Source organism: Eurosta solidaginis, chromosome 3, assembly GCF_040869045.1.
Source record: "Eurosta solidaginis isolate ZX-2024a chromosome 3, ASM4086904v1, whole genome shotgun sequence".
In the NCBI taxonomy this organism is placed as follows: domain Eukaryota; kingdom Metazoa; phylum Arthropoda; class Insecta; order Diptera; family Tephritidae; genus Eurosta; species Eurosta solidaginis.
Window position 1 is genome coordinate 61,936,838 of NC_090321.1, and position 15,306 is coordinate 61,952,143.

At 37.5% G+C, this 15,306-nt stretch overlaps 1 protein-coding gene across 1 annotated transcript; it reads right to left on the reverse strand.

Annotated features, from left to right (window-relative positions):
* Positions 1-599: 599 nt before the first annotated feature.
* Positions 600-14,940, reverse strand: LOC137245899 (uncharacterized). The gene is made up of 3 exons (XM_067777091.1): positions 13,988-14,940; positions 4,120-5,301; positions 600-854 (listed from the first exon to the last, which is right to left on the reverse strand). The coding sequence occupies exons 1-3, from the start codon at positions 14,915-14,917 to the stop codon at positions 600-602; spliced, it is 2,367 nt and encodes a 788-aa protein (XP_067633192.1). The 5' UTR covers positions 14,918-14,940.
* Between the last annotated feature and the right edge of the window lie 366 nt (positions 14,941-15,306).

Here is a 15,306-nt window from a genome sequence, read left to right on the forward strand (position 1 = left end):
GAGAAATGTACATCCAATGCTCGATTGCATCGTCAGTTCGAAGATTGCTTTAAGTGAGCTAGTGTGAAAGCCGAATATAGTAATCGTTAGCTGTCCGTGCAAACTTCATCATCATGAGTGCGTACGCCGAAATTAAAGATATATTAAGAACGCTGATTGTTGCGGATCGGGGCGGAACACTCGTTCGCAGCTGTAAAAGACAGTACTTGGCGACGAATTATTTTTCTTACTACCAACACAAACCAACACCTTGGCTGCCGATTCTGTTTCTGTCTATATGCCTTATGTGGCAGACGTCGTATGGCAGTATTGTTCAAGAAGTACACAACCAGGCGAAAGAACCGAGCGTTCTTAACTTTCCTAAAAGACTCCGAACTACGGGCATACTTACCCGCAACGCGAGAGCAAAATAAAATTTCGGTGAAAGACAGTCGGGGTGTTAATGAAGTTCCCTAATAACGCTCAGTTCAGAAAAGTGACCAGAAAGACCTACACAGATATATAAATATATTTTTTTAATTACTTAAAATTTTACAAATATTCACTGAAATACTTAGACTTTAGTTGGAAGACTTAAACTTTTATTCAAATTACTACATTTAAAATTTTAAAAGAGCTTCTCGAGCGATCTTTAATTGCCTTCTTTCCCACATTGTTTTCATTTGCTTGACATGATGTAGCTTCCATGGGTTGACCAAATGCAAATCCCTGACACGTTGTGGCAAATAGGAAAAGAACACACCACGTTGAGATAACGAACACAAATAGTCATTCATCGAAAACCAAATTAAGCGCGCGAATTCCATGTTGGCCACGCTGATACGATTAAAATAGGTATTGCGAGCTTTGGCGACCTGTTGAATATAGTTAATGAGACTTTAGATATAACAGTTGTTGTATTAGAGATTAATTGAGATCGCAAGAAAAGTTATTTGTCCAGCATAGGGTGAAAGGGGGCATCTTAATTGACTACAGTTTCTCATTTAAGGCAGTTAAGGCCGGCGGCCGTTTGTACTCTGTCACCTTAGGGTAGGTTAAGTTCACGTCAGTCGCCCTTAAGTTAGTGGTTTTGGTGCAACTCATGAGCTACAGCGGTCCGATTAGTCATGAGGAGAACTGAAGACGTAATACAAAAACAGTAACACCAGAACCGGCTAACACTTACCTCACGCTTCAAAACGAGCACCTACGAAGCAATACGATGTGAATTGCTGGTAATAAGAAGGAATATACTGACAGGCTCACGGGTTTTGTGGGTTAGAAAGACTCAAGAAATTAATAATAAAGCACATCTCTCTAAGACAAGGCGGAGCTGTCGTATATGGTTTCTAGAGATAGCTGAAAATGATATGACCACCACTGGTTGAAAATCATGCAATTTTTGGTTAGATCTTGTAATACATCATGCTCATTGACAGCAAAGTATCTTGCTCTCTATGCTCACATTTGGAGATGAAAATAACTAGCTTCATTTGCAGCTAATCAAAAATGCGGTCCAAAAGGCTACACTCACTTGAAATTTTCAGGATAAGTTAGAGCGAAGCACCACTATCCTTGTCAATGTCTAGTACTGCAGACAGTTCGGGGGGAAGGGCATGTTCTTTTGGGTTTCTATGAAAGAGCGCCAATTTTTAACTACAAGGGTGAAGAAGTCTTCCTCCATCTGTCGCTCCCACCTCTTTAGAGGTCTTTCCTTTCCTCTGCTTCCATATAAGGATGCCCATAGAATGCGAGCGTCTTTGCAAGCACATACCATGACATAGCCAGTAAATCTTTTAAGCTTTTATTCATTGCACTATCTGCGTAAAGCTTGCACCTCTTTTGAAAAACGCCGTCGTCATCAGGAAAATGATCTAAACTCTGCGGGAGAACTTTTTTTCGAACACTCCAAGAGTTATATTATCTCTTTTCGACATCGTCCATAATCCTGAGTCATACAGCAAGGCGGATGAGGGGATATGACAGGTTAAGAAAGTGATTCAATAGGTTTAGTTAAGTTTGGTCATATTGACTGGCAGACCCGCGTAACATTTGTGCTTCCTTCTTCTGCGACCTCAGACTATTTATTTTGAAGAATTGGGTTCGCCGGGCAATTCCTGGCATATAGGTTCGACACCTTTTTGTAGATTTGACTCAGGACCTGTTTGTGTTTTTTTCCTAGACGTTTGACACCTTCCTAGACGTTTGAGATCTGTTTAAACGGGCGATCATGGATGGTCCTGTTGAAGTACATTCCGCTTTGGCAAGTTGGATCACTTTGACTTGAATTTAAATTTTCTGAATAAAAATTGTAACTATCTGATTTTTAAGACAATTTTCTGAATTTTAGTTGGATATTCTGAATTTGTATTAAAATTTTCTGAATTTAAATGGTAATTATCTGAATTTCGGATTTCTTTTCTGCGATTGTAAATTGTTGAACTTGAACTCTATTTCTCTGCATTTTAATTGAAGTTATCTGAATTTAATTTGGAAATGTTTAATTTGAGTTTAAATTTTCTGAATAAAAATTTTAACTATCTGAATTTAAATACAATTTTCAGGATTTGAGTTAGCTTTTTGAATTTAAATTTTCTGAATTAAAATTGTAATTGCCGGAATTAAAAAAATTCTCTTAGAAAACATAATAATTTAAATTCAATTATTATAAGCCGGTGTTAAGGTCATGAATTCTTAAATATAAGTATAAACTGAACACACCATTAAACAAACATACATAAATATGTACAACTGAGCCCGAGTTTACAAAGCTGCTCATTCGCAACGAAGAAGAACTTTACAAAAACAAATCTATATGGCACACAAATTAATATAGAGACAAAATGTCTCAATTGTGTTGTTAGTGTAGAAATGAGAAAAACTGAATTAAGCATGAAAACAAATACCAGCAGGATGGCCTAGTGGTTAAAAGCTACTGCAGTTTCACCATGTGATTCACGGTTCAAATACCGGTGAAACCTTTGATAACATTACAAAATTGCCTGATGATGATTACGTTGGCGCTTTTCGAAATGGGTCCATCGCAATATGCCAGTAAATGTTTCTTTCTTTTCAGTTTCTCTTAGAAAACATAATAATTGAAGTTCAATTATTATAAACCGGTGTTAAGCTCATGAATTCTGAAATATAAGTATAAACTGAACACACCATTAAACAAACATACAAAAATCGGAATTATTTACTTGAATTGTAATTTGCTGAACTTGATCTTTAATTTTCTGAATTTGATGTGAAATTATCTGAATTCAATTTGAAAATGTTGAACTTGAGTTTCAATTTTCTGAATAAAAATTGTAGCTATCTGTATTTCAATACAATTTTCTGAGGGCGAGTTGGACATTCTGAATTTGAGCTTAAATTTTCTGAATTGAAATTGTAATTATCTGAATTTAAAATCGAAACTATTTTCTTGAATTATAAATTGGTGAACTTGATATCTATTTTTATGAATTTGATTTGGAAAAGTTTAACTTGAATTTAAATTTTCTGAATTTAAATTGTAATTGTCTGATTTTGAAACACAATTTTCCTACTTTTAGTTTGAAATTCTGAGCTTGAGTTGTAATTTTATGAACTTGAGTTAGATGTTCTAAACTTGAACTATACGTTGCTGAATTTGAATTGCACTTTTCAAAATTAAGATTGGACAGTCTGTACTCGAATTTCAGTTTTATGTATTTAAATTGTGTTTATCTAAATTTTGAAACGCAATTTCCTGAATTTGACTTGCTATTTTCTAAATGGGAAATCTGAAGTTATATGTAATTTTCTGAATTTAAAATTGTAAGCTCTTGAAAGCGAGTTCTCCTGAATTTCGATCTAATATTTTTGTATTCAAGTGAACTTTAATTGAATTTTCTGCATTCAAGTTGTAATTGTCTTAATTTGAAACCCAATTTTCTGAATTTGAGTTGCGACTTTCTAAATTAAATTGGAAATTAGGTTAAATTGTAGTTTTTTGAATTTAAATTAAAAAAGCTGTACAATGGCCTAGTAAGTTTAGGAAAGCAACTGATTTTATGCCATCACCTTCATCTATATTGAAACGAACAAGGACACTGAAGATGGCATAACACCGAAATCGGTTACTCTCCTATTCAAATGAATCACTTTATATACCTTTTTAGTCAAATGCTTATGACAATCGTATGTCAGAACGAGCTTTTTCCCAATATCTTTAGGCGAAAGCACCTTAACATTCGTTTTCATTTTGATTAACCACTTCACCAATTGCTGGGATGCTTTAAAATCGGCCACAAGTTCTGCCTGCGTATATGTCTTGCCATATCGCTGATATATCCATTCACGTAAATCGGGCAATTTATGAGCACCTGGTATTGAGGCCAAAACATATTTGTGATTTTTCGCCAATGTTTGCAAGCCAACCTCTAACATGCGATGCATCAACTCTTTATCATCACAATCATAAAATTCTAGCTGAGGAATATCTGCTGGAAATAGTCGTTCGGGTTGATATTGTTGCGCTACTAAATCCTCTGCCGATTCAAGACCAATTGCTTTGCGTGTATCATGTATAATTGTGCGTTGCGTTGCCAACTCTTTTTCCCAAATTTCGTTGGCTAATTTTTTGGCCGCATTACCCACATCAGCGTGTGGACGAAGTTTTAGTGGTTTGTCTCTACTACACTGCATCTCTGCTGGTTGATGCCTTTTATTAATATTCAAGGCTTCAACCGTTACATTTTTGATAAATTTCTCTGAATCTTCAACGTTAAATTCATCATTAAAGATATTGTCGTATAGAAATTTGTATGGTTGATGTTGCGTTGCCGCTTGAAAGAACAGTCGCGATAGCTGTTTTGGTATCATTTTTGCATAATCATAATAGGCATTGCCTCTAGATGTTCGACGTTCTGAATAGGAAGGTCTGCTTTGTGAAAGTCTGTTAAATGATATGCCGCCACCACTTGCGCGTTTTCCATTTCCTTTGGGTGCTTTTGCGCCAATTTTTTCTTTCTTTTTTTTAGTTTTGTTCTTCGAACCACGACTTGAAGCGCTTGAAACTAGACTTGGCCGTTCCTGGTTAATTTGTTCTTGCGCATGTGTTGTTTGTTTGGTGTTCGTTGCAGCTGCTGCGTGTGTTTCCGCAACTTCGCTTTGCTGCTCAGTGCAGTCTGGATTTATGTTTTCGTGTTGGTAAGGCTCTTCGGTGAAACGGTTGTCCTTGTCGAGTACAAGCAAGTTTTTCGTTCCGCCACCCCTTTTGAGTTCTTTTCTGATTTGTTCTCGATACACTTTGACCTCTTTTAACAATGCTTCTCTTATGCGCTCTATTCTTTGCTGTGGAAAAAGAGAGAGAAAGGAAGAAGAGTAAAAAAAGTATTAGGGGGTATTAAAAAAGGAAACATTATGAGTTGACAGTATACCAACAGCTCATTACACTACCTAAAAAATATTCCCATTCATCATGTTAAATATAGACTTGAGCCCGTGGATATATTATCAATGTATCAACTTGCTTCTAGATGGATAAAAAGTGATTATAAAATTTTAGAACTACACCTAAAATACCAAATCAGAACTACTAGTTTGATAGTAGCTAGATTTTCACAAGTTCGGAACGGACCTATAACAAAGGTAATGCAGCGTTGTAAAATTTCCAGCTTCCAACGTCTGGGACGTCGCTATGTTAAATTGGCCAGTTGAAAGCATGTTGAAGAGTTTGAGGGCGACTTAGTAATGATTGGTTTCTAATGCACTAAAAGTACACCACTTCAGAACTAGGCGTTTTACTGCAGGGTACATCCAGGGTATATGTCCAAAGGGGCCTAGTCATTGATGTGGTGGTAAGAAGTGCAAAAGAGCTTTATCAAAAATGCCTTTTTCAGCGTTAAAGTTTCCGAGCTAGCCTACCCTAGGTTAGTTTAGGTTGAGTGGTAGCTACCTCAGCTCAATTGGATAGCATGAATGTACGTTTTATTACCAGCTAAGATAACGGTGTCTTGAGCTTTATCTACTCAATAAGATCGATTTCGAATTAGAATACATTCGCGGAAAATCAGAAATCAAAGTGAACCGAAATAATTTGAAGCGACTCTTTTTTTTTTGCAGCACCGGAGATTTTCGAGTAAATAAAGAGTGCCAATGATTCGTCAAAACCTTAATCACTATCAATAGATGAGCAGTGGTGATGTGAAAAATGTCACCTGCTGTTTAAGAATCACGCAATCCTGCAAGAGACAGTGTCTATGCAAGCAACATTTGCTTAGTTGACCCGAGGTTTATCTGTACAAGAGAAAATCACAGATAGCAAGTGAGACTCGCAATTTTCTGCAACTATCTACTTCCTATACAGTTATACCCATGCGGGCTTGAAGATCGGCATAACAGCTGCTCAGGATGCCCTTTGGCCAGGGACTCAGATTATCATAATCACAAAGTTCGATGGAGGCGTAAGCCAGGTTCAACACTCTAAGTGCACTATAGAACGCACTGTGGTTGGGCTCCCTGACCATAAGAATATATGTATGTTAAATTTTTTATGCGTAATAGCGCTGGACAGCAACCGCATGCTCGCATTATCGCAGAAACTTCTGCTTGTAAAACGCTTTAGTAACAGGACAGCTTAGAGCTGCGGCTGGTACTCGGTGTCTTCATAGAAAACCCCTCACTAAATTCTCTTCAAGCCTTGAGCAATACGTGATTCGCTTAATTTGTGGGTTGCCCAAATGAATCTTTGTACCTTATTCTCTTCCAAGGGGAATATCTGCGTTGAAGCAGTTAGTTGTAGGCTTGCAATAATCTCTCTGGCCTGAGACAAAGTCCAAGTTGGATTCAATGATTTGGCAGTGATTTAATATATACTCTGAGTGTATTTCTTGGCTTGTCACGTACACCTACTTTTGGCTCTTTGGGGTACCCTTGACTAGCTCAGTATAACAATGGGTAGTGGTTCTTAACCCTACCCCAAAGAGCCGGACGGACACATACTCATATCTCCTCTTCGTTCACCTTTTTTTCTTCCCACACACCTTCAAAACTTAAGAAGCCAGCTCTGCCTTGGACCGCTCGCATCATGCAACCTACTCTGCGGTCACCCTAATGCCAGGCTCCATCCCCTCCACTTACCTCTTCATCCTGCTATCCTCACAACCCGCCCAAAAAAAGGTATTTATCTCATCATTTCGGAACTAATGACATCAAAATATATTCAAATAATAAAAATGTATACAATAAAACATCTTACACACTAACGTCTCTTACATATAAATGATTTTATATATTCACGGATTTAGACAAACCGCCCTGCCGCCAAGCCTATATGTATATACCAATAATGCAAAAAAAATTCTCAATAAGGTTAGGGGATCCTACCTACTAGAGCTCTATGAGGTGGTTATATCCCTACCAATATATGCATCTAAGTATTTATATATATGTATCTCACAAAATATATGCGAACATTCAAATAATTGCTTTGGGCAGATTCGCTTTGTACAGAAGCCACAAAAAAAATCAAAACATGTATAAAAATTTGACCTGACATAAAATTCCATTTACCACAAAAAAAGCAGTCATATGGCTCAATCAAACAAAAAATAAATTCAAATTGAACCAGTCTATTGTGACTGCATTATCATCATGCTCACACGCAAAAAGTTATGAAATTATAAATTTAGCATGTCCCACAACCTGGGCGCTATAAATATAAAGCTTTGTCACAAGCGCTTGGTTCTCCTCTATGGAGAGTAAAATAAAATTATTTTACTTGCTATCAAAAAAAAACTTTAAATGTTCAAACTTTGATTATATGCATTTAAAGTATGGTTCGCGTGTGCGCATATGTTAATCTTACAAAAAAACAAGTAAGGAAGATTAAGTTCGGGTGTAACCGAACATTACATACTCAGTTGAGAGCTATGGTGACAACATAAGGAAAAATAACCATGTAGGAAAATGAACCGAGGGAAACCCTGGAATGTGTTTGTATGACATGTGTATCAAATGAAAGGTATTAAAGAGTATTTTATGAGAGAGTGGGCCATAGTTCTATAGGTGGACGCCATTTAGGTATATCGCCATAAAGGTGGATCAGGGTTGACTCTAGAATTTGTTTGTACGATATGGGTATCAAAAGAAAGGTGTTAATTAGTATTTTAAAAGGGAGTGATCCTTAGTTCCATAGGTGGACGCCGTTTCGAGATATCGCCATAAAGGTGGACCAGAGGTGACCCTAGAATTTGTTTGTACGATATGGGTATCAAATTAAAGGGGTTAATGAACATTTTAAAAGGGAGTGGGCCTTAGTTCTATAGGTGGACGCCTTTTCCAGATACCGCCATAAAGGTGGACCAGGGGTGACTCTAGAAAGCATTTGTACAATATGGGTATCAAACGAAAGGTGTTAATGAGTATTTCAAAAGGGCGTGGGGCTTAGTTCTATAGGTGGACGCCTTTTCGAGATATCGCCATAAAGGTGGACCAGGGGTGACTCTAGAATGTGTTTGTACGATATGGGTATCAAATTAAAGGTATTAATGAGGGTTCTAAAAGGGAGTGGTGGTAGTTGTATAGATGGTCGCCTTTTCGGGATATCGGCATAAAGGTGGACCAGGGGTGACTCTAGAATGCGTTTGTACAATATGGGTATCAAACGAAAGGTGTTAATGAGTATTTTAAAAGGGAGTGGGGCTTAGTTATATAGGTGGATGCCTTTTCGAGATATCGCCATAAAGGTGGACCAGGGGTGACTCTAGAATGTGTTTGTACGATATGGGTATCAAATTAAAGGTATTAATGAGGGTTCTAAAAGGGGGTGGTGGTAGTTGTAAAGGTGGTCGCCTTTTCGGGATATCGGCATAAAGGTGGACCAGGGGTGACTCTAGAATGCGTTTGTACAATATAGCTATCAAACGAAAGGTGTTAATGAGTATTTTAAAGGGAGTGGGCCTTAGTTCTATAGGTGGATGCCTTTTCGGGATATCGGCATAAAGGTGGACCAGGGGTGACTCTAGAATGCGTTTGTACAATATAGCTATCAAACGAAAGGTGTTAATGAGTATTTTAAAGGGAGTGGGCCTTAGTTCTATAGGTGGACGCCTTTTCGAGATATCGCCATAAAGGTGGACCAGGGGTGACTCTAGAATGTGTTTGTACAATATGGGTATCAAACGAAAGGTGTTAATGAGTATTTTAAAAGGGCGTGGGGCTTAGTTCTATAGTTTAACGCCTTTTCGAGATATCGCCATAAAGGTGGACCAGGGGTGACTCTAGAATGTGTTTGTACGATATGGGTATCAAATGAAAGGTGTTAATGAGTATTTTAAAAGGGAGTGGGCCTTAGTTCTATAGGTGGACGCCTTTTCGAGATATCGCCATAAAGGTGGACCAGGGGTGACTTTAGAATTTTTTTACGATATGGGTATCAAATGAAAGGTGTTAACGAGTTTTTTTAAAAGGGAGTGGGCCTTAATTCTATAGGTGGACGCCTTTTCGGGATATCGTTATAAAGGTGGACCAGGGTTGACTCTATAAAGTGTTTGTACAATATGGGTGTCAAATTAAAGGTATTAATAAGAATTTTAAAAGGGAGTGGTGGTAGTTGTATATGTGAAGGCGTTTTCGAGATATCGACCAAAATGTGGACCAGGGTGACCCAGAACATCATCTGTCGGGTACCGCTAATTTATTTATATATGTAATACCACGAACAGTATTCCTGTCATGATTCCAAGGGCTTTTGATTTCGCCCTGCAGAACTTTTTCATTTTCTTTTACTTAATATGGTAGGTGTCACACCTATTTTACAAAGTTTTTTCTAAAGTTATATTTTGCGTCAATAAACCAATCCAATTACCATGTTTCAACCTTTTTTTCGTATTTGGTATAGAATTATGGCACTTTTTCCATTTTTCGTAATTTTCGATATCGAAAAAGTGGGCGTGGTCATTGTCAGATTTCGGCCATTTTTTATGCCAATAGAAAGTGAGTTCAGATAATTATGTGAACTGAGTTTAGTAAAGATATATCGATTTTTGCTCAAGTTATCGTGTTAATGGCCGAGCGGAAGGACAGACGGTCGACTGTGTATAAAAACTGGGCGTGGCTTCTAACCGATTTCGCCCTTTTTCACAGAAAACATTTATCGTCCTAGAATCTAAGCCGCTACCAAATTTCACAAGGATTGGTAAATTTTTGTTCGACTTATGGCATTAAATGTATCCTAGACAAATCAAATGAAAAAGGGCGGAGCCACGCCCATTTTGAAATTTTCTTTTATTTTTGCATTTTGTTGCACCATATCATTACTGGAGTTGAATGTTGACATAATTTACTTATATACTGTAAAGATATTAAATTTTTTGTAAAAATGTCACTTTAAAAAAAAAAAAATTTTAAAAGTGGGCGTGGTCGTTCTCCGATTTTGCTAATTTTTGTTAGGCATACATATAATAATAGGAGTAACGTTCCTGCCAAATTCCATCATGATATCTTCAACGACTGCCAAATTACAGCTTGCAAAACTTCTATATTACCTTCTTTTAAAAGTGGGCGGCGCCACGCCCATAGTCAAAAATTTTACTAATTTTCTATTCTGCGTCATAAGTTCAACGCACCTACCAAGTTTCATCGCTTTATCCCTCTTTGGTAATGAATTATCGCAATTTTTCGATTTTTCGAAATTTTCGATATCGAAAAAGTGGGCGTGGTTATAGTCGGATATCGTTCATTTTAAATAGCGATCTGAGATGAGCGCCCAGAAATCTACATACCAAATTTCGTCAAGATATCTCAAAATTTACTCAAGTTATCGTGTTAACGGACAGACGGACGGACGGACGGACATGGCTTAATCAAATTTTTTTTCGATACTGATGATTTTGATATATGGAAGTCTATATCTATCTCGATTCCTTTATACCTGTACAACCAACCGTTATCCAATCAAATTTAATATACTCTGTGAGCTCTGCTCACAAAATAACGGCTTAAAGAAACAAATTAAACCTCACTACAAAAAAGTTAATTAAAGTCGTAATCTTTGAGTATAAGTCCTGAGGGCGTTGGATAAATCCAGATTTATGTTTGTTTGGTAGCGGTGTTCAGGGTACGTCGCAAAAAGGCATATGTACAAAAAATAACGGCATTCACAACGGGTTTTTCTGGGTTACTGGCCGATTTTATATGTATGAAAGATCTAACTTCCGTACTTCGTATGAATATACATGTATAAAAATGTTGAAAATATTAAAAAGCATATTTTGCCGCCGTTTAACTTAACCGCCTCGGTATGAGGATGTCTGTACATACATATATGTGAACGATAATAGCTTAGAAATGAAGACTTACGGCGAGTTGTGCCATCTATGCCTCCCGCGCTGAAAAGATCCGGGACACACTATAACGATTTTTTTTATCAGAATCTATTAAAAATCAAAGTTCAGCCACTTCCATTTACTTGTAGGTAGGTCAGAATCCCACGTATCTGTACTCCCTACGACACAAAATATTATAATTACGCTTTTGAACTACTTTATTTCATGCCTACAGACAGATATGTGCATACGTGCGCCCACATGTACATATATTACATATATTTTAAAAAATTACTTTTATTTAATAAATGTTATATCATCAAACAACATGATTTAAAAAGCAAACTCAGTATTCCCAATTAGATTGCTCTCTGATCAAAAAAAATATACACAAAATTGTTTTTTTTCAAAACGCGAATATTAAAATTTTAACTTCTTCAAAATTTGAATTATTAACAAATCTCGGATAACATTAGCAATACATTTACTCTTATTGTCCTACATACGTATATATGTACATATATTCGAACGTATGTCTAACTATCTATCCCTAGAAAAATCCTTGCTCACCTTCCTTCAGCAAACTTCTGCTCGCATGGTATCAGCACTGTTTTACTGCAGGTTAACACTTTTAAGCACCACTGTGTGCAGCCACGGACTACACAATTAAAATAAAACTTTTCACCACTTTAGCGCGGTCTTATGCCGTGACGATTACTTTGATACTAATATGCTCTGCCCCTATGCTCAGCCCTTTTATCTCTTCCTATTCGTATAACGTTAATCGTTATTACTCCCTATCCGCTAATCGCCTGTGGATTATGGCCTAGCATATTTATTGTTGCTGTAATCCCGGCCTTACAATCCCGGCCTTACGATATAAGAATTGGCATACCTTCTACCAAAAGCTCTACCTTTCGTTGAGTTCTGTTCGTTCTGATGTCATTCGAGTTTTGACATTTGTGACAGATCACCATGAAAGCAAACGCAGATCAAAACAAACAAAAAAACTCAAGAAATTTTGATGTGGTGGCTTTGAATAAATTAAAGCAAAATAAACGAAACCATCACGATAAAAATGGTCATAATAAAGACACGGTGCTCGTAGCCAACCAAACACAAGTTGGCCCGCTAGTATTTTACCAGTTGCGGCTATCACTTGTGCCTCCGCTTTCCTACTTTACAAACATAGAAATACAATCATCCCAAATGTACCCGTCTTTACATTTCCACCACTTTCAGGACGAAGAAAGCAATACAATTTTCTTGCCGACGTAGTGCACGCCTATGCACCATCGGTGGGGTATATAGAAATAAAAGATATGCGACAGTTCGATGTTGTTATCACAAACCACACACTATGGTACAAGTGCTTTTCATGATGGACGTACTTTTCCAGGTGCAGTGGAAGATATAAATTAAACATCTGATTTAACTACGGTACGTATACAATGTAAGGATTTGCCATTTATGACACTTGGAAATAGTGCAACTTTACGTACAAGCCAATGGGTTGTGGCGTTGGGCAGCCCATTGGCTTTAAGTAATACAGTTACGGCTGATGTAGTCAGTTCAACACAGCATGTTTCCCAAGAATTGGGTTTGAAAAAAATCGGGATATAAGTTATATACAAACCGATGCTGCCATCACATTTGGCTAGCTCTGGAGGGCCACTCGTTAATTAAGATGGTGAAGCGATTGGTGTAATTCAATGAAAGTGACTGCTGGTATTCGTTTTGTTATACCCATTGACTATGTGAAATTATCTTTGAATAATCGATTTGTACTGTGTGGGCACACATACGAACGGTCCATCAGCTTTTGCGGGGAAGAAAACATCCTGTCAGCCCAACGCGGGGAACGCCCACCCCTGACAGGCTTCTCCTTTCGAAGTCGGCGCAAAACATGTAGGTCCCGTCCCTACAATGTAGGAAAAATTAAAAAGGAGCTCGACGCAAGCTAGAAGAGGAGCTGGCCTAAAATTTCTTCGGCGGTTATCACGTCTTGTATTTATTTATTTATTTACCTGAAAATCATTTCAGGATAGGTAAAAAACTCCTCTACTATTGTTTCGAAATTATTTAAAAAAAATTTGAATTAGTCACTATTCCCGATAGTATTTTGATCTATTTCCAGGACCTTTTTGGGAAGCTTAAGTTTTTTTGTTGTTGTTTGAATCGCGAAAAAACTTTTCAAAGACTTAGGGGGTACTACGGACATCATCACCATTAATTGTCGCTTAACCACCTAAGCGATTTTCGCCGTTTCGTAACAAATCTCGCAAGCTCTCCCTGTTTTGCGATAACTGACGCGAATTAGGAGCAACAAGTCTTCCTTCACGTGCCTTTCTCAACTCAGTGGAGCTCTCCCATCCTCTGCTTGCAAACTGCGGTGTCGATGAAATAATTTCTTGGCCGTAGCGTCTTCGTCCATATGCATAAAATGACATCCAGCGAATGGACTACGGATACAGGCCGTCCTTTTGCCGATATAAAAACGGAACTAACCAGATTGCCACGGGAGCGATTTTTTTACTCCTAGAATCTTTGGTGCTGTGGATTATACTCAGCTCTTACGACAGGCATACCAACTGCGGGAATATTGGAAGCCTCTTTAACATGCTTGGGACTCAGAAAGTACATACCAAATGTAAGATTACACATGAAACTGTTTGAAAAGCAGATACTCACTTGTCTTTTCTTACACATACCTTATTCTCTTTCAAAAGAAAATCCAATTTCTGTAAGCATTTATTTTTCTCCTCGATTTGACGAATTTGCTCCTTTCTCTTCAACTCCTCCCCTTCTCTTTGATGTAGAACACATAAACTTGGTTCATCGAAACCATAACCTAAGCCTGCATAGCCTGCATCTATTTGATCTAATGTTTCATCAATAATTCTTATTGCTTGACTTGATCTCTTTTTACGAAAATCGATGGTTTTAAAAAAATCATCAAATAATGAACGCAACTCAACCACCGAGACGCGCACTGCATCGCGTACGTGATAGAAAGTAAACCAACGATTCCCTTCATTTGGTGGCTGATAACTGTCATCTTTATACTTTTCATATTCACTAAATCGTACTTTGAAATCCGGTCTTTCTGATATTAAAAATCCTTTGTCCTGCTCACGTGGACGTTCCAATTTTTGAAAATATGGTTGAAGTTTTTTTCCTATGTTCTTTCCTTTTTCTTTGTTAGCTGCCAATATCTCAGACTTCTTCTCGACTTTACGTTTTAAACGTTCCCTATATTTCTCGAGTCTACGCTTTGACAAATGGCCCGGTGGTAGTATGCGATCCAAGCCACGTAGCGTAGTGATCATGTCCAAGTGTGCTATACCCGAGAGTATGATTTGTTCATTTATGCTGTACTCTGTGTCACCCGGTGTTTTATAGTAAAATTCCATTAAGAACCATAGGAAAGCTAAATCATTGCCACCGCTCAGCTTCATGAGTAATTGCAAATTTTTACTTTTCGGTAGAGGCACCAAACCCAGTACGCTCAAGCAATGTCTGATACGATGTGTCGTCTCTTGTTCGACATCGTCGCGTATCGCTGCTTGCAGTTCGTTGGCTGCTTTGAGTTGAAATTTCGAATAGGCACGATACCATGGTGGAATATCCTTTGAGTCCATGAATCGTGTAATTGCGGCTTGGATTTTACTATTTCTCAAATTTTCTTGGGCAGCTTCATAAGAAGACATGTTAGGGTAAACGAAAAATTTAGTTAAGAGTACGAAAAAATAAGAACGAAAAATACGAAAAATTTCACGTTGTAAACTTTTACAAATTAATTTGAATGACAAACTGGAGTTTTCTTCACCGGAAGTAATGTTCGTAAAATTTTGTTCTACTTTTTGACCAGTGTTGCCTACTACTTCAACTAGTACTTTTACAAAGCTACTTACAGGAATTATTAATACTGTAACTAATTCTGGGGATTTCTGATAATTATGCACGTTCTGCTAACATTCGAATCGCTAAACTCTCGAATAAATAACTCTAATATTCATATTGCAAAATG

What these genes read in the sequence shown, in the direction of transcription:
- LOC137245899 (XM_067777091.1), bottom strand. Translation starts at nt 14,917, where the DNA reads ATGGACTCAAAGGATATTCCACCATGGTATCGTGCCTATTCGAAATTT. An exon ending in TTCTTTTGAAAGAGAATAAG is followed by an intron (nt 5,302 to 13,987) that starts GTATGTGTAAGA and finishes CTTTTTCCACAG; the next exon opens with CAAAGAATAGAGCGCATAAG. An exon ending in ATAAGCATTTGACTAAAAAG is followed by an intron (nt 855 to 4,119) that starts GTATATAAAGTG and finishes TATATTCAACAG; the next exon opens with GTCGCCAAAGCTCGCAATAC.